The 19,445-nt window shown below is 39.6% G+C and overlaps 2 protein-coding genes across 7 annotated transcripts; one reads left to right on the top strand and one right to left on the bottom strand.

Moving 5' to 3' along the window:
- Positions 1–1,305: 1,305 nt before the first annotated feature.
- dhrs13b.2 (dehydrogenase/reductase (SDR family) member 13b.2) lies at positions 1,306–10,989 on the bottom strand. Of its 5 annotated transcripts, XM_068318160.1 has the most exons (8): positions 10,642–10,988; positions 9,801–9,977; positions 9,436–9,711; positions 8,995–9,324; positions 7,931–8,278; positions 7,737–7,829; positions 7,372–7,391; positions 1,306–7,273 (listed from the first exon to the last, which is right to left on the bottom strand). In XM_068318160.1, the coding sequence occupies exons 1-8, from the start codon at positions 10,685–10,687 to the stop codon at positions 7,259–7,261; spliced, it is 1,305 nt and encodes a 434-aa protein (XP_068174261.1). In that variant the 5' UTR covers positions 10,688–10,988; the 3' UTR covers positions 1,306–7,258. The 5 variants fall into 5 exon arrangements, 2 of the variants coding, with proteins under 2 accessions (XP_068174261.1, XP_068174260.1); XR_011035624.1 differs by having other exon boundaries at positions 7,737–8,278; positions 10,642–10,989; XR_011035625.1 differs by having other exon boundaries at positions 7,737–8,278; positions 10,646–10,989.
- A 109-nt stretch (positions 10,990–11,098) lies between these two features.
- On the top strand, positions 11,099–19,442 carry gemin4 (gem (nuclear organelle) associated protein 4). Of its 2 annotated transcripts, none has more exons than XM_068317955.1 (6): positions 11,099–11,262; positions 11,793–13,850; positions 15,188–15,344; positions 15,453–15,714; positions 17,532–18,239; positions 18,618–19,442. In XM_068317955.1, exons 1-6 carry the CDS (start codon positions 11,241–11,243, stop codon positions 18,837–18,839), a joined length of 3,429 nt encoding a protein of 1,142 aa, XP_068174056.1. In that variant the 5' UTR covers positions 11,099–11,240; the 3' UTR covers positions 18,840–19,442. The 2 variants fall into 2 exon arrangements, with proteins under 2 accessions (XP_068174056.1, XP_068174055.1); XM_068317954.1 differs by having other exon boundaries at positions 15,164–15,344.
- The last annotated feature ends 3 nt before the right edge of the window (positions 19,443–19,445 follow it).

Raw genomic sequence — 19,445 nt, 5'->3', positions numbered from 1 at the left:
TGGATTTTAATCTTTCTGCTGTCAAGGTTCCTTTATTACATTTTTCTGATGATGAAAATCATCAATCATAAATTTATTATAAACAGAAAAACAAAACAGAAAAACAAAAAACAAAACTGTGTATTGCTTTTATACTTAGGGGTTCTAGTCTTCCTTCTTGCCTGCATTTGGCTACGAGTTTACATCAGGTCCACATCTTGTGTCTTATCTGTCAATGCATCTTGGGAATACACTTATAGAATGTCGGAATCACCCAGTAATCAGGGGAAATACTATATGTCCATACCATGTTCAATGTATCCAGCATTTAGGGACGCATGTCTCGAGTATGGTTTTGTCTGGAAATTCTTAATGTTGTTTCAACTCATCTGCACCTTTAAACCAGACTCTGTCGAAGAGTTTGCACGGTTTAGTAAATGGATTACTATTTTGTCCCTCATTTCATCAGAGCTCACAGCTCACAGAGTTTTTCCATTTCTCTCACTCTGTTACTCTTCTCTCTCCACCAACCTGGCTTCCAAATATGACGTAGAACCCATCTTCTTACTAATGAGGCAGGAATTATAATTATTTCATTTTATTAACATTGTTTAAATTTTTTTCATGAATTTTAATCTAGCTGCAACAGAATTGCAAATGATTTTCTCTCACTGTTTCGATTTTGTTTTTAACTATTTTGAACAAAGCATCTTAGCATTTGAAAAATATGCTTGATAAGTCTTGGCTATACAGGTGATGAGGCTTCGATTAAGAAGATTTGTTCATGGATTTTGAATGCATTTTGTAAGAAAATAATGAAAAGAAAAAACTATTCACAATTTGCTCCACACAGATTTCCATTTCGCTGAACGTGTGAAGAGTTGTGACAATATGACTTCACATTGGAGTAATGCCTATTCAAAATTTTAAAAAAACAACAACTGTAATGTCTTGGAATGCTGTTTGGAAAAATGAGGATTAGAGAGGTTTCCATACAAGTCTTGTGAAATTCAAACTGTAGATATGTTTTTGTCAGAGCGTAGCCATTCACAAATAGATAGAAGATATACTCTTGGGTATGAGATGTGATGGAAGGCTTTTTTGCCCGTAACCAGGAAGCCAGAGACATTGCTGATGCTTTCCAGCTGGACTGGAGACATGCCTGATAGTTTTTACTGAGCTAAAAGAGCTGGTTGTAAAAGAACGTTCTGTAGCTCTAAGGAATTTACAGACATTTGGTCAGACATTTCTACAATCAACGTAATTTAGTTGCATGCACACATTTTATTTATTTGTATTTGTTGCACAACAAAAAAGCATCCCCTTCATGTTACATACATACAATATAATTTAATTTAGAACAAATGAAACAAGAACACAATAATCATTTTGACTGTATTTGAACACCGACCATCATGGATGTCCGCCCTCCTGTTGGAGTCCTGCACTGAAGGAGAGCACCAGTGGGCACAATAGTGATTTCCTGTAGGTTCATTGTCAAAAGTTCTATTTTATTAGGTATTAGAAAGGTCTGTTGTGGTATTACAAAGCAGGGCAAGATACCAGCCACAGTACACAGGTGTCTTTACATGACACCATCACTATTCCTTTTTTCACATCATTTGGATTACAGTATATTTAAAGTTAGACTAATGTCCATGCAATACAGTTCTTCTTTCCCCAACTTAAACGGATTCCAAGAATGAAAATTCACTTTCTTTTAACTCTATTTTGGTCTTCACCAACTCCTGAGAAAAATACCAGGCAGATCTTATCCTCTTCAAATCTAGTGTTCAGAGCCAGTTGGCCTGATGGACACCTCATAGTTTTGATTGTGATGTTTGACATCAGGATCAAGCAGTTGACATCAATTGGCTCTGGTCATCAGAAAGAGGAGAGTGTTGCCATGGTTCCACTTCATTACCTGCCCATTGCTTTTACTCTCAGTGGATGTCTACTTCTTTGAACGACCCACAGCCCTTTGAAACCCAGTCCTAAGTGTGTTTATCCAATGTGATGTGATGTGTGTGTGTGTGTGTGTGTGTGTGTGTGTGTGTGTGTGTGTGTGTGTGTGTGTGTGTGTGTGTGTGTGTGTGTAACTTACAGCTGTAAGCAACATTTCAAAAGGCATGACACATCATGAGGACACTTAAAACCCCTCCAGGGAGCATACACAAGGGGTAGTTGGATGCTGTAAACAGACACACACACACAGCAACGCACTCTCCATGGTCCACTATCAATTACAGTAATTCCCCTTCAGTTTCCATGTAAACACAAACAGACTGAGAAATACAAGTTAAAACAGTTCCATCTCCACTGACTCGCCAATGCCAGAGTTGGTATGTCATAAAATATTAAAATACAACATATGTGGGGAGACTTGATCAGTCAATTCTTCAATGATGCTGATGATTTTCTGTCCCTTCTTAGTCAGCTTTTTTACCATTGAATAAATGTGTTTTCTTCTGGCCCACTCAGTACTTGGCTTTCCAAGGACCAAAGATGAGTAGAATATACGTCAGATGATTGTGTATGTATGTTGTGGTGTGAAGTCTCTCAAAATATGTTATGTAAACAGAGATGGAAATGGGTAATGAACAACAATAGCGATGGTCCCCAACCTTCTTGACGGACCACTTAAATGTAGGACAAAGTTTTCCTGGACTAGCGTTTAAGGTGGTGAATAAATACAACAAAATAAAATAATATGACCAGCTTAAAAACTGTATTAAAAAAAAAAGATATAGTAATAAACATGAATCCAATATCTATATAACTTTATTAGCAGTGTCCTCGTAACATCGTGCTGTTTGTTTTTTGCCTGTTTTGCTAATATGGGGGTTTCAATTTAGTTTGAATTCTGTATGGGGGGGGGGGGGGTTCGAGTGACCGAGGCACGCATCTTGACAAGACTCAAGACTTACTCAGAGACAGATGTGGGGGAGAGAATCTAGTAATTTTCTAAAACAAAACATTGTTTAGAAACAGATAATAAACAAAAAATAAATAATGCAAGTATGTATTCTTTCTGTGAGCCCGGTACCAACTGACCCGGTGGTGAGTGACCACTGAACTTGAGGATGTAGTCATAACTGACCTGTTTAAGTCCAAGTGATTGATTTGTTTACTGGAATTTCTTTGACTGACTGACATAGCATATTTTGTAATAGCATATTGTATGGTATTGAGCTAATTCATAATTTTGGTAAGAAGCTGCAGCACTTGTCACCTAGTTTATAAAAACCCTCAATGATATAAGTAGAATCAATAAATTGATTTATTGTTGTGACAGTGTTCAGGAACCATTCACAATCTGTTTTTTAAAACAGGCACACAACCAATAAATTGCCCTGTGAACTGATCCCTCAATTTTCATAGCTTCGCAATGGCACGTTTTACAGTCTGACTTAAATGTTGGTTTGTGTCATAGCGTATAAATCATATTTCCCTCTCTTCCCCTACGTAACTATGGTATTTTAACATGAAAATGCACAGCCTCCATAAGTTGCTGGCTGATAGCGGAGCACCATCAGCAAAGCCAAAAATTCCAAGCATGAGCTCATCGCCTCCAAGCGGCTATGTTTTTTCCTCCCCTTTTTGTGTGTGTGTTTTTTTTTTATTATTATTACTAGAGGAGATTTCATGCAACCTGAGCTCCCTAGAATAACTGGTGGGGCAGAGTGAGTGTGAATATAAAGTGCATATGTCAAGGTCAGGCAGTTAAGAACAGTGACAGCAATCAGCTGTTTTACTTTTCCAAACACACTTTGTGTTTGAAATCAGTCTGACGTGATCCCAGATCTGTCACACCAGCTCAGGAGAGGACAGACTGTCGAACCATATTATAGGTGTTTGCTATTCAAAGATTATAGAAGCACTGGGAGGTTAGCTCATATGTCAAGAGCCAGAAACAAAGGAATAAACAGCGAGGAAGAAATAGAAACGAAGAATTGGAAGTGAGACAAAAGACAGACAAATAACCACCACACAAATGACATAATATGATATGAATTTTCTCCTAGCTCTAGATTGATCTTCAATAAGTGTCCAATAGTCCAGCAGTTAATTATGTCTCCAATTGTTTGGTCAAATGATCTTGTAAGGTACATACAAAACAACAACTAGACCTTCATTGTTCTTGACATTTTATTGCTGGAATTAATAAAAATGAAGCAAAAAAACAAAACAATAAAAAAACAGCAAAGCATATAGGCTGGATAAAACAGTGCTGCAGCTGCATTAACAGAAGCAGCTGATCTGCGAATTGATAATCGAACATTCAGTTAGATGTGCCTTTTCTCAAAGCCATAGAGCCAATTGTTAACATGGAATGACGTGTCAAATTAGAATTGACAAATTTGTTAAAAAGTAAATGTGTGTGGATGTTGGACATGAAGATGGATTTGGTGTCTTTGTGAAAAATAAGTCCCATTTATGTCTCCGGTTTGACAAAAATGCTCTCTATGCTTCTGGTATAAAATATAGAAAACCATGATTGAACATAAATAACAGAATGTGAAACAACCACACTGAAAGGTCAGGTCTGACTGGGCTGCTGATTTGCTGAAGTCAGCATGCTTCATTTGTGACAAGCATTTATTATTTCAAACCCTGCAGCACCCCCTGAAATAGATAAGTAAGAAAGGGCCAAGGGCCAAAAACTGCATTTCCTTTACTGGCCACACAGACAGCTCCAAAAGTGCAAAAGTGAGTCAATCCCCATAGACCTTTACACACACACACACTCACACACACACACACACCACACACACCACACACACACACACACACACACACACACACACACACATACACACGTACGCTCGCACAAAGTATTTAATTCATTGTACTCTATTAACCTTAGATGGTAAATCCATTTTACTCTTTAAGATATATTATAATAAGGCCGCCAGAGACTACAACATCCCGCCACTTACCCTGATCTACTTTCAGGGTAGGTCAGGGTACCCTGAAAGTAGTACCTGACTACTGCATAGACTAGTGTACTGTATATGGAGAAGGCCAGCGTGAGTAAGACCATAGATCAACGCTAGTGCATAGGTACATCAAAGCACTAGTTTTGATGTACAGTCTTACATTGGCCATCTCCCTCATCTTTCCATCTTATCTGGTTCCTGAGTGTACAAAAGTTGGAATTTGACCTCAACCTAGTTTTTTGAAGGTCAAGGGCATCATCTCATTTTTCTTCCCTTTGACTAATGTGCTTTTTGTTTCATCTTTATATCTGCAACGGTTACGAAGATATTTGGTGGACATACTAACGGATGAACAAACGAGCGAACGGAAGAACACATGAACACTGACAATAACAATACATCACCGCTTTGAAGCAAGATGTAATAAATTGGAGTACACACACGCGAGGTAGAGTGGGCAGAGTGAAGGGAAGCCCTGTGACAGCATCCTGAGAGCAATTTCTGGGGTTTTGTGCCATGTTCAAGGGCATTCTGGCACCGATAGCCTTGAACCATCCACCCTCTGGTTCCAGAACCATGTCTGCTACCCATGAGGTGATGCTCTCTCATCGCAATTCAAACCCAAGTCGGTTTGGTGAGAGAACCAAATCCTGAGCGCAAGACCGCCAGGGAGCTGGTGGGAGTTATGTCATATCTTTTAATACCTACTGCCTGGAATCGACTGAGCAGAGTGAAGAGGTTGTGAATTCAAATGCACTGCTGCTTCAGCTTGTATGTACAGCTGTGCCCATTTTTATTAATGTAAACTGAGAAAATGCTTCTCATAGTGATTGCTCAAAACTCCACAGAAAATCCCCTCCAGCTTTTCATGAAATGACAGACATAACTAATCAAACTAGACAACAAATGACAATATTAATAATATCTGCTTTGCAACAGACACAAATACACTTTTTACACATATTTAACGTAATTTATAGGTAAGTGACTGCCATCATGTTTGATTTAATGTTTGAGTTAATGTTCAAACAAAACAGTCCAGACAAACATGGTTGGCACAAGCACTGCTTAAATTTAGCTACTTTTATCCTGTGATCTCTTTCTCAAATGTCAAATCTTTAGTTGTCTTCAGGTTCTCTGCATCTTGTCCGGTGTCACACTGACAAAAGCTGAGTTTGTGTTCCCTGAACATTTGTGATCAGACAAGGCCACACACATTTAGTTCACATTTTGGCCTCAGGGCACAGCTGGCAGCACAAATACACATCTGGCATCAGTCTGAGCAAAGCTCTGCTTATCTCTGTAAATAGACTCAGACTTGACCAACCAGTTTAGGTGTCCTCTGTATGGACGTCGTCTCCAAGTTCCTCTCCATCAGACCACTTCAAAGCTAACATCTGACATATACAAGCAGTCAGGTTCACTATGTTTTACAAGCAGTTTTCATGAGGGAGTCATTCTAATCAGAGAGTGTAATATGAAAGCAGAGGTTTTCTAAGGGTCAGCTGGAAGTTTTACAAGAGGCTTTGATTTTAATTGTGTGTACGCCAAGTTATAAGCGGGTTTAAGAGGAGGAGGCAACAGAAAGAGAAACAATTAGATGGTCTCATTATGATCAGTGAAGTAGGACCCATCCACATGTCTGAGAATACAGAGTGAAAAATTGCCTAAAGAATCCTTATAGCTTCAAAGAAAACCCATGTTATTGTTATAGTATATCTGGATTCAAATCAGGGAGAATAGAAATTAATTTTCTTTTTTTACATTTTTTTTAATCATCAAGTTAAATCAAGTTTCTCTGATTACATCTTAGGCTCACTGCAGTTACATTCCAAGAGTTTCTTAAAATTAAAACTTTGTGTTCATTGTTTCTCACAACATAATCTGCATCTCTATGTTTAGGGTCAAACTGAATATGGAGATTTACTTCAGTATACCATTGTATGTTAAAATATAGTGTCTGAAGCCTGTGTCTGAGTCAATTTGTGTTTAATGATGTTATTACTACTGTATCCAAATGTTGAGGGCTTAAACAAATAAACTACTGGCACTACTAACTATACAAACAAAATCCAACCAAAAAAAAAGAGAAAACAACAAGAAGGATGCCAGAATGTTGAATCTTACTGGGTAGAAAGGTCTGGCAGTCATTTTAGTTACTTTAAAATTTACTTTTAACACTAGGAAAATCATTACAAGGTGAAAAGTAATCCCGTTTTCGTAGGAAACCACACATACATGTTGACAAACTAACAAAGAGACAAACCAAAATCAGACATCAAAGAGGAGAGTCTATCTTCTCTGCTTTTCATTTGGTGTGTTGAGCCTTCAAGGACTGTTCAGTATGGCTTTTTCTGCACAGAACACAGAAAATCATACAATTACATGTAATTATTTGTATGCACTGATATTTATGGAGGAAAACAGAACACCTATATGGATATCAGCTTACCTGTACAAACTGTTTTTTTCCTGTGGGGGAAATACATAAATGATAATTATTTTGAGGTGCATTTCAAATTGATATGAATGCTAACGAATTGCATTTTCAGCACGTGATCAAAGAAGTGTAAATGTCAATAAACTGTACTCATTTGTATTTTTTTGTCTGACCAACCACTCAGAGTGCTTGACAGCACAGGCTGATATTCAGCCATTCAAACAAATGCATGCTTTGGAGGCGGATGCCACGATGCAAGGTGCTTTTTCTCATTATGACAGATAACTAGACTAGTTTCACGGACTCTTTCATGCCGGAATCATCATGTTTCCAGATCTCTTTTAACAACCTGCTTGTCTAAGGGTCTTCACACTCACCTTGGAAGAAAGAGGGCAGCATGACACACAGGAGGGCGAAAAGTGTTACACAAAAGAAGCCAATAGCAATTGGAAAAAACCAGCTGCTTGACTCTGACGAGAGAAAAAGACAAGCATAAGTAACTGCCAGCTATATTCCTCTACTGCCACAGTGTGGAATCTCATGGTACTACAATAATGTGGCAACTCCCCACCTTCAACGGTTAAGGTGAAGCTCTTTTTGATGGGTACTCTCAGTGACTGATGGGAAACTTTGCATGTAAACTGTTTTCCATTGAGCGTAAGTGAAGCCTTGAGGTAGAAGAAAGCTGACAATGCATAGGTATTGTCCTGGTTGTGTCTGTGGCTTGACAGCAGAACATTTTGGAGCGCCTTGGGTAGAGGAGCACCCACCCTCTGGCTTTTTGATGTTGGTTCCTCCTCATACCAAACTATCTCCACATCAAGAGGGTAGTACCCCTCTGCCTCACATGCAACCCTCTGATCCTGGCCTTGCTGCAGCAAAAGGGTAGGTCCAACATTCAGAGAGACGCGGGGGGACTCTGAGGATAAGAGAGAATTGTGCAAAATTAAAATCAGAAACAGGTTTCGCTTATAAGTTGTAGACTAACTGCTAATCTTATGTGCACCTTTAGTGGACATGTCATTGGGGGAAACCACCAAAGCTATGACCATACTCTTACCCACAGTATGCCAATGAAAAGCTGGAGGCAGCAAATTGTTTAGCTTAGATGACCCCAAAAAATAGGGAAAAAAGCAAGTTCTTTTACATGCTAATTTTTTTTTTTACCTGTACCCCGAAAGCAAATTGGTGTATTATTTTTGTTTGTTGCAATGGCAAGCTTTGGTTTTACAACAATAGTTGTGCTGCAACAGTTGTGCTTAAACACTATAACTGTCATCCCAGTTGATGCCTGAATATGTCACAGCAACACAACAAGATCTGTCTTGTCTGTCTGTAAAGTATACATTTCTGTACTATTTATTTGTTTTAAAATTTAACTGCAGTATAATATTACTACATCTGCTGCTAATAACTAATCACAATACTGGACTGGATAAGTTCATTCTTAACCTAATTATAGTACGTTTTTGACAAAATAGATATGACCTTAACTTGACAGCTATTCAAATTGCATTTATTAAAGCTGACAAATTCATTTGGAAAACTTATTCATGTTCTAAACATCTGTCTATTAATAGCCATGAATCTATTCTATCATTTTATTCCATTATCCTCACTTTGATTGAGCCTCACCTTCGATGTGCAGACTTATGTCCAAGCTGGCTAAAAGTGGATTAACTGATACAGAACAAGAGTAAGTCCCTTCACTGGTCATTTTGGTGAATGGGAGTGTATAGGAAGCATCTCCATTTGCAAGGTTCTTTATCTTGACACCTGTCCCATGGGTTTGCCCAGAGCGGCTGGTATGGCTGAAGAGTTTGACTTTTTCTCCTCGATATTGCCAGTGCCACTCCACAAGGAAGTTTGGTACTTTGTGGTCAAGGGCAAACTGGCAGTGAAGACTTTCCTTGACACCAAATCGCACTTTCACTGATGGAGTTGTTGATTTAATGATCATAGCAACTATGGAAACAGACATGTCAAGACAGATGCAGATGAGACAACGACAACACTTTTATCCTTAGATTTGAAAGTGGAACATCCTGAAACATTGCCAGCTACAACGAGCGTTACCTGTTGTGGTGAGTAACTCTCTGTCTGTGATGGGTGACCAACTGAGATAGTCCTGCTTTCCTGAGGCAGATTGGTCAGTTGGATGTCTGAGGAAGCTAATGACAGTGAAGAGTTCTCTGATGTGTTTGATAGTACAGATGAACCAGTTGTTGTACTCATCATGCTCCTGCACTGGCCAGCGGACATGGATGCCTTGTGTACTGTACCTACGTATCTGACAGTCTAACTGCTCTGAAAAAGCTCCCTCTAGGTATCGCCGCAGATCCAATCTAGATCCTACAACAGATCAGATTAACATGGAAATTTTTAGGATTAGAATTATAATTTTACTGTTTGCTGTTACTCCTTTTGTCTCCAGGTATTACCAGTTTGTAGGAAAGTTATGGTATTTGGGTTGACAGGTCCTTCTCCTTTTTGACCAAACTGGAGTATAGCCTCTCTGACAATGAGCTGAGTCTCAGTGTGACCCTCATTATTCAGATACACATGTTCATCAATGAACTCACAGGGCAGCCATGAAATTTGACTGACACACTGCATGCCTGAGAGACACAAGAAGAAACACTATGAATCACACATTAAGTCACATACGTACATATAATATAGTACAATATCTTATATCATTACAATAGTATATCAATGTACATCACTGTAATATATAGTGTATCCTATATCACAGTTTAGCTTCTTCCCACCTCCAAAAAATGCGCTTCAAGTTAATTTGCCATTCCAAATTAACCGTAGGTGTGAGTGAGTGCGTGTTTGTCTGCGCCTCTATGTGGCTCCGCGGTGCACTGGCGTCGCACCCAGAGTTTCCCCTGCCTCACGCCCTAGACCAGCTGGGATAGGCTTCAGCTCCCCGCGAGCGACAGCGGATAAAGTGGTACAATGAAAATGGATGGATGGATGGCATAGTCCATTATAATGGTTTAGTAAAGTATACTATAGTATAGTACTGTGTAACAGCTATAACATAGCTATAACAGTATTGTACAGCAGTGATACAGTATAATATAGTACTTTGAATGACACCGCAGGATTGTAATGTACAATATATTGTATCACAGAACAGATATTGTCGTATTTTACGATATGTTAATACATTAGTGTCCACTAGTATATCACAGCATATTATTGTTATTCCATTCATATCTTGTATTTTAATGCGCACATAATTTACAAAACTCTATAACAAAACTGACTTACCCACCCAAAGGTACACGTAAATAAGTATAGTTAAGATCAAGTCCATGGTTACTACTTGATAGAAAGGTCTCCCTCTGGCTCAACCAGTCCAGTGGCTCAGTTAGAGCAACCTTACTTTCACTTTCACTTAAGAGGAAAAAAAAAACTTGCTCTGCCTAATTTATAAACCACGAGTGACGACGTTTGATACCCAGTTATCATGGGTATCAAATGTGAATGTGTTTACAAATGTGTAACACGCTACGCATACAGTCGTGAAATCGACGGCACGCATATTTCCTTATTGCCGCACCATACTTTCGCGACAGGGCGTTCGAGCCGCGTTGTTTCTAGGCCAATAAACATGCAATACTTCCTCCGTCCGCTGGCGGCACTGTGAAATTAACCGAGACAAGCATGGACACAGGAATGCGGAACAGCGGAAGCGCGTCATTAAGAAAACGCTATCACGCTGACGGAAAGCGACAGAAGCGGTTTCTGTTGACAGGCGTGTTGGATGGGCTGTTTTGTGATTTACGTTTTGACCAACACCTCGTGGATCGAGTTCTGAGCGGGAATTACAATATCGGACTGACCACATTCAGATGTGAAAAGCAGCTATGACATTGGTGATGAACAAAGGTAAGTTGTTCTTGTTTTGTTCCTGATACATTTATTCAGAACATTTTTAAGATGCCTGTTAGCCCGCATTTCTACATAATTAAGCGTCATTTAAATATAAACTGCATCCACTGTTACAAGTAGTTCTTTCTTCTTTCTTCCGACTTTCAGGGCTTTGACTTGTTGCTTGAAAGAATTATGAGAATAACAGTTAAACTAGATTAAATAGTTGAGCTTAAATATTTGCAATGTATTTTCGTTACAAAAATGATATTTTCGATATTTTTAGAAAGCAAGAGGTACTATAGCAGGACTTAAACTAGGCTTAATCTTTATTTAAAGAAAATAGTACAGTATACTTCTTGTCTCGTATAGGATGCTATCTTAGACTTGAGCATGGCTGTAATTTGTAATGCTTTTTGTGACATAAAACATTTGTTGTTAATTGATTACTGAAACGAGTTTCATTCACTTATATGTAATTTTAATAATAACATATAGCTCTTTGTTCATGGAACTGAGTCATGACGTCTGCTCACTTCCACTTTCAGACTGGGCCATTCTTCAGGGCGCTTTCTTGCAGGCTGAGAAGCTGTCTCTCCCCTCATCCCTCTCCACAATTCAGAAAGCTGACTGGAGTAGGGTGGGACATCCAGTCCTGTCAGCTATTGTAGAAATATGTGGACAAGACCTTGGTGCAGGTCCTTCAGCAACTACTATTAAGTGGATAAAGAACGTGGTTTGTGTTGTGTGGCTTAAGCTGCTTTCTAGGGAAACTGGAGAAGATCTAGATGTAGCCTGGAAGGAGAACCATTTCTTTGGCCTTCAGAACAGCCTCCCAGAGGTCAACATTGTTGTCTTACTAGAATTGGTGAAGTCATTGGCTGCTGGTAGGACATTTGCCAGTTTTCTTTTGCATCTTCCCAAACATCAGGTTGCTACTGAGCTTCAAAGATTAGTGCAGCACATTAGGAGCTGCCCTACTACTGACGACGATGTCACACTTCTCCTTCAAGTGTGGTGGGAATTGTGGAGAGGCAGGGAAAAGGAAAACGTCACAGGAGAAAACAACATACAGATGCTTTTTGCCAAACAATATGCCTGTCTCTCCTCTTCCTCTTCCAGTTTGTCTACTCAGGCTGCCAAGAGGTTAAAGCTAAGTCCATTAGAGCTACCATCATCATCATCAAACCCCGATGTCCTGCATATTCTCTTTCATGCACTTGAATATATTAAAGATCACGTATCTAAAACAGACGTGTGCCTTCAAGCTCTTTCCGTGTCTCTTGATGCTCTTTACAAAACCTTTCTGATAGACCAAGTAGTTGTACTTCCACCCGAAGAGAAAGTACACTACCTGTCGGAAGTTGTTAGCATAGCAGAAATGAATAATGAGAAAGTTTCTCCTGAACTAGTTGTGGAGGCTTACAGAGACTTGTGTGCTTGTCACACACCATTTCATTTTCAACCCAGCTGTTTGAAACCTGGTGAAGCCTTGAAGATTATTACAGAACTTGCTCAGTTTTGGCAAAGCAATGGACTGCTTAAGGTTTGTGACAACACTCTTCCTAGCTACTCTGCTTTCAAACTAAAACAAAGTGTAAAGAGAGTCCTTACAGCTCTACAAAAGGCAGATGTGTCAGAGACTATTAAAATACACGATGAAGAGACTAGGAAGAATATCCTGAGAGGTTTGTTGGAGTCCATGGCTTTCCCTTCTGTAGAGTGTACACCTGAGGTGAACACAAAGGTGGCTGCAGTCATCATCGCTCAGCGCCTGGATGACTACCAAAACTTTGCAGCTTTATTTGTGTGTGAGAAGAGTTGGGCTGCTTGTGATGAATACTGGATGGACTGTCTAGAAAAGAATCAATCAGCCTTCCAAGAGTGCCACACACTAATCAGACTGACCTCCACCTTGATGAGTAAACTCGATGGCAATAACTCGAATGTGAGCCAATGCAGGAAGCTGATGAAGATTGTTTCAGATATTTTTTCTGCACTCTCATTTGAAGACAAGAACAGAGTACTGACTGCCACGTTGAGATTGTCTATCAGGGGTTTCTTTGGGGGCTCTGTCCCCACTGCTCTGGCGGAGGGGTTTCAACAGGAGCTCAACATGGCCTTCAACTGCATCATCCAAGGAGGGGGTGGAGCAGCAGCATCACAGGGGAATTTGAACACAGCGGTTTCTTTAGTTGCAAGAGTTGCATTTCAGAACCCAGAGGCTGCTTTGAAGTCTTGCTGTCATTCAGCTATTTTCAATAAAGGTGCCTCAGCTTTTATTGTTAAGATCCTACAGAAGCTGCCTGGACTCAGAGTACAGAAGGAACAAATAGAGGAAACTCAATGTAATGAAGAAGAAATGGAGAAGTTCAGTATAGATGAAAGAAAGGATATACTGACTGGTAGTAGTCTACTATGTAGGAGTCTACAGGAAATAATGAAAACCAAATCATTATCAACTAGTGAAAAAGAGCAGTTCCTGAAGTTTGTGGGTCTGTTGATGATGCCAGAGATGACAGTTGAGGGAGAAGATGTGAAGCAAAGCTTTCTGCTCCCTCAGGAGGTCGTGAATATCTTCGTCCTTCCTAACCTGTCTACTTCAGGTGAGTGTCCTGTTATATTCATACGTAGATCCTCATAAACTGATAATTTATCTAATCCCAGACTGCAATATTAGTTTGGGAATTTTCTCTTTTCTTGCTTTTTCAGATAATGACACAGTGAAACCAGGCATAACGTTTATATCTACTGTATACCTTTAGGGACTTGTTTTAGGAAAATATGCAACCATAGTGTTGTGCAAAGTGTTTCAGACTATATGGTTCGTGTTGGTACACAGTAACACTTAATAAAAAAGAATCTATGAAGTGTGAAACACAATCTTTAACCATTATTGTAGTTTGGTAATATAGTAAAAAAAAATCACAGGAAAAAACAGGATGTACTGTAATGTGATGCAATCAATGAACAGAGAAAATTACAGTGTGCCCTCGTTCTTTGCGGTCAATGCATTCCAGGAACCAAACGCGATTGAGGAATCCGCGATCGAGATCGCGATCTATTTATCTTATCATTTACGGTAATTTAAACATTTATGAACCCTCTCCATGCTGATATTAAACCACTTTCTATCTGTATTACCTTTTCCCACACTGATAGAGTTTTTAATACACTTTTGTGTTTCACAAAAGTTCGAGACTGACGGAACAAAGCACACTTCCAAATGCTGTCAGCCAATAGAATGCTCGTGCAGTATCACGTGACTGCCTACTAAGAATCCACAATGAGGTGAAGTCGCAATAGTTGATGCGCGAATGTGCGAGGGCGCATTATACATTTAAAAAATTAAGTCTTTCGTACTGGAGTTTTAGAGAAAAGTCTAAGAATTATTAGGCGCATAGTTAAGAATTTATCAAAACAATAAATTTTAAGGATTCACAGCATAATTTCAGGGGGGGTACCAATAAATTCCAGTAAATAAGTACTGTATAGATAAAAAAATTATATCTGAAAGTTTCATTTTAAATTAGGATCTGCTCATTTAAAATGATTTAAAATGTTTACACAATACCACAATAATGGTGTCCAGGAGTGTTTGTCACTTTACAATACGTGGACAAAACAACAAGCACCAGGTTGTCGAGTTTGCAGGAAAATTTCATCCTCTGGACCAGGGTGTGCTTCACAATGTATTATTTTCAGATTTAGTAATTATTTTCATGTTTGTTTCATTAGCAGTTTATTACTTTTAAAATAAGTTTGACGATACAAAACTGTAAGTGACTGTTACTGTGATATTCCTGGAGCTTTAAATTATGATACCACAGAAAAAAACACTGATATAATTAAGGAGTCTTTGCGGAAAATGATTATGCATGTGTTAATGTAAAGGGAATTTCTACACTGTCTGCTCCAGGTTATTCCTTTATGTTCCCTTCAGGTCCAACTGTCTCAGATTTAGAGCTGAGTTTGCAACTTCTTCACACTGCTTTATCAGTGGATGTCCCAGACATGGACAACACTCCTCACTGGGTGTTAGACTGTTCTCCATTTCCTCTCCTCTATGTCCTGTCCCAGCTGCACAACCAGACTCTCAGGTTTGTATGATAATATGTTTTAAGGCATTAGATCCAGATCCTTACACCCTGTGTGATTCTATTATTGTTCACCTATCTAATTTAAAAGCTCCTTTACTTATTCTCTAGGTGTTGGGAGCAGCCACCAGTGAGCGCCATCCATATGGAAACTAGAGAGCTGCTCATATCGCTGCTGACCACTTTGGGGCAAGTGCTTAGTAAAGAAGTGGCGGCGGCCCCCAGCAGCTGGTCCAGAGCTCTGTTCTGGCTCTATAACAAGATGGAAACACTGGATTGGACTGTTCGTTTCCACATAAAGTCTGTTTGGGGTGACCACTTCAAAAATGAGGTTCCCTCATCTCTGCTGACTGTGTGTGATCTACCTGAGCAGGTAAGACATTCTGTCTTTTTGGCAGTCAGATGTACAAAGACATCAATGTACGGTATAATAATCCATATACAGACCACCAGCCTATGCAGTATGTACTTCAACTGTGTTGGGTCAATTCAATACAATATACTGTACATACTGTAAAAGTATTTTCCCCCTTATGGATTTCTTCTGTTTTTATCACAAATCACACTTGCCTCAAAGGGCTTGACAGAGGATAAAAAGGTACAACAACTTCATGGACCAACAGACATTCAATAAATATAGATAGAGAGCAAGGGTTGAGAGGGGAAGAGAAAGACGGAGGGAAGAACAGTAAGAGCACAAGGGTAGTGTTGTCGCAGAACAGGCATGGCTTGTAGCCACAGTGCGGTACCCAAGGTGATAGTAACAGTAGAAGTGGGGTCCAGCAGGAGCACAGCAGCAGGTGACGCCGCAGCTGATACCACCAAGGGGCCAGAGGAGATGGAATTCATTAAGTGTTAATCATGCTTGGTAAAAATACAGTCAGGTCCATAAATATTGGGACATCGACACAATTTTCATCTTTTTCGCTCTACACCAACACAATGGATTTTGAATAAAACAATCTAGATGTTGTTTAGCTGCAGACTTGCACCTTTAATTTGAGGGATTTACATCAAATCCTAGTGAGCAGTATAGGAATTACAACTGTTATAAAAAAATGTGTGCCTCCAACGTTTTAAGGAAACACATTGACTCAACAGCTGTTTCATGGACAAATGTAGTCTATTTTCTTATTAGTTTTACATCAGTTAAGCAAGAAAAAGGTTGGGTATTGATTCTTGGTGTGACATTTGCATTTGGAATCTGTTGCATCAACTCTATGAGATCCAAAGACCTGTCATTATCAATGAAGAAAGCCATGATTAGGCTGAAAAATAAGAAACCCATCAGAGAGATTGCAAAAACCATTAGGTGTGGTTAAATCAACTGGAAGATGATGGAAAACCACTCTAGTGGATGACAGAAGCATTCATCTCTGGTGAAAAACAAAACCTTTCACAACAGTTGGCCATATCAGGAACACTCTTAAGAAGTAGGTGTATTTCTGTCAACGATTCAACAATCAAAAGAAGACTTCACCAGAGTGAATAGAGAGTGTTCACCACAAGATGTAGACTATTGGTGAGCCTCAAAAACAGGAAGATCAGATTAGAGTTTGCCAAACATCTAATAAAGACTTTAACAGTTCTAGAACAACATCCTATGGACAGATGAGACAAAGATCAACTTGTACCAGAGTGAACGAGATGAGCATGGAGAAGGTAAGCAACTGCTCAGGAAAACCCAGCATCTGGTGATGTCAATGCGACCCAGACTTCAGGCTGTAAGTGATTGTAAATGCAAATGGCAGCCAAATATTAAAAAGTTAAATTTTGATTTTTGATTGTTTAATGTGTGCCATTACATTTGGCCCATTTAAAAAGTGGGAGGCACTTATACAAGCCGATGTATTTCCTACCCCATTCACCTGATGTGGATGTAAATACCCTCAAACTAAAGGGGAAAGTCTGAAGTTAAAGCACACTTTGTTTATTTCATTTCAAATCCATTGTGGTGATGCATAGAGCAAAAAAAATTAATTGTGTCAGTGTCCCAATATTTATGGACCTGACTGTACATCGCCACTGGATATTTGCGTCAGGCAGGCACCTGGCAAAATCTCACCGATTACAATAAAAAAGCACTAATGCTGTTAGCTAAACTAAGCCGGTATCTGAAAGAAGTCCCTGATCACCTGAGTGTATTATTCCCTTTAATGTGTTTGTTCACTTCTGTCTCTACCTCGATAGGAGTGGTCAGGGCTGGACCTGCCTCTGTACGGCCAGGGTACAGGTCTTGTCGCCTGGATGGAGTGCTGTTCCATATCAGACTCCCTGCAGGCTACCATGTTGCGTCATCTGTCTGTGGACCAGGGCCGGCCAGACGATGTCACCATGTTCAGCAAAGGCCTGTTGGTGGCTCTGACCCAAACTCTACCCTCGTGCTCCATCTCTCAGTGGTCCAGACTGTTGGGAGTCCTGACAGAGCTCATCACTTCCGGTCGTCTCCAAGTTCCCTTCTCACTGGAGTACGTGGACTATTTGCCTCTCCTTGATCTGAAGAAGTTTTCTTGTGAACTCCGTATGTCTGTCCTCCTGCTTCGCGTCTTTCAGCTGCTCTGTGGGTCAAGCTGCTCTCAGTGGCTGACAACAGGCGGGTGGGAACATGTTGGCCGGTTGTACGCCCATGCTGTGAGGGAGATGATGACCTCCCTGAAAGCCAAACTGCCTCTTATTTCAACTGCTGCTTCACTATGTCCTACAACACAAGCGTCTGGACACCTCAATCCTTCATCCAGATCACTTACAATGCCCGCAGACTCTCAGACAGACAAACAGGAAGTTAGATGTCCTCTGAAATCAAATGAGTCACAGATGGAGGAAAAGCTCAAGATCATTCCCAGTCAGGAGGTCCTTTTTGTACTCAGCCAGCTCTTCTGCCATGTTCAGCATGTCCAGGTATGTAATTTTAAATGTAATATCATAACTACTTGAATTGCGAATATGAGCATCTGATTGGCTGGAAAGGGTGATCTTACTTTCAGGAACCGGACTCCTGTTAATAGATGCTGCATGTGCAGGTTTTTGGTAAACATAACCATCAGTTATCAGAGAACCAGGTTTATTTGTATATGCACCTAATGCATTTAATAGTAATACTAGATATTAATATAATTATAAAAGCAAAAGCGTAGACTTGCTATTTTGGAAATGCAATGTGATCTGGATGCTTGAAATTTAAAATTCTGATATTTGACGATACCAGCAGAAGTTCCAAGGCATTGCTCTCCATTTATTAGAACAAACTCCTTTAATATGCGTTTCTAATTTTCAAAGGTGATGATGCCAGGAGGCCAGTGTGAACCTTTATTTCTCTCCAGTTTGGAGATCCTCAGCCACTATGAGGCTATCATGGCTGCTTTCCCAGACAGCAGCAGCCCACTGGAGAGCAACAATACGCGACATTTCTTCTCCACCATCACAGACAACCTGGAGAACGAGGAGATGAAGGCTGTGCTACAGCAAAAGATCTCTCAACTTGTGTCATCAGCAACTTAAGACAGATTTTGTTCCTTGAAGAATTTTGCAAATGCTCCAAAATCACTGTACTTAGTTTGTCAGATGATTAATTACGGAGATAATTTCTGTTGTCATTGTCATATGCTACACTGACATCATTTACAGAGGGATGAGTAAGAAGTTGTGATTAATAAATGGCCCATTTTCACATTAAACATTCTCAGTAATAGTTTACCTTGAAATGGAGAAGTTGTGCAGTTCCTCATCAGGTGTGGTAGTGGATTAAATTTGCAAGTCACAACATATGAGTTTTAATACTGTAAACTAGCTGATATGCTGTTATAGACCTGTGATATTTGGATTCACATTGAGTATGTGCTTGATTCTGGTATGTGAGTAGAGATTATAATACTTTAGCTGTCAGGGGTCCACACAACAGAAGGGAACATCTACAAATCCTTGAACATACCTAGTTAAAAAATCTGTAGTGTTATGGGAAATTTTAGCGTCACAAAACATTCTGATATCAATGTGCATTGATATTTTCTTAATATCGTAACTTACAGTACATCTAGGATATGCAAAAATAGCAGTGCATCCACTCGGTGCAAGCATTCAAATTTTCACCTGTAAAAATTTAATTGT

This window comes from Antennarius striatus, chromosome 6 (genome assembly GCF_040054535.1).
Source record: "Antennarius striatus isolate MH-2024 chromosome 6, ASM4005453v1, whole genome shotgun sequence".
NCBI lineage: Eukaryota > Metazoa > Chordata > Actinopteri > Lophiiformes > Antennariidae > Antennarius > Antennarius striatus.
This window is presented reverse-complemented; position numbering and strand designations above follow the sequence as displayed.

What these genes read in the sequence shown, in the direction of transcription:
- gemin4 (XM_068317954.1), top strand. Translation starts at nt 11,241, where the DNA reads ATGACATTGGTGATGAACAAAG. An exon ending in CTGCACAACCAGACTCTCAG is followed by an intron (nt 15,345 to 15,452) that starts GTTTGTATGATA and finishes CTTATTCTCTAG; the next exon opens with GTGTTGGGAGCAGCCACCAG. An exon ending in TGTGTGATCTACCTGAGCAG is followed by an intron (nt 15,715 to 17,531) that starts GTAAGACATTCT and finishes CTACCTCGATAG; the next exon opens with GAGTGGTCAGGGCTGGACCT.
- dhrs13b.2 (XM_068318159.1), bottom strand. Translation starts at nt 10,687, where the DNA reads ATGGACTTGATCTTAACTATACTTATTTACGTGTACCTTTGGGTGG. An exon ending in TTACGTGTACCTTTGGGTGG is followed by an intron (nt 9,978 to 10,641) that starts GTAAGTCAGTTT and finishes TGTGTCTCTCAG; the next exon opens with GCATGCAGTGTGTCAGTCAA. An exon ending in CATAAGTCTGCACATCGAAG is followed by an intron (nt 8,279 to 8,994) that starts GTGAGGCTCAAT and finishes TCTTATCCTCAG; the next exon opens with AGTCCCCCCGCGTCTCTCTG.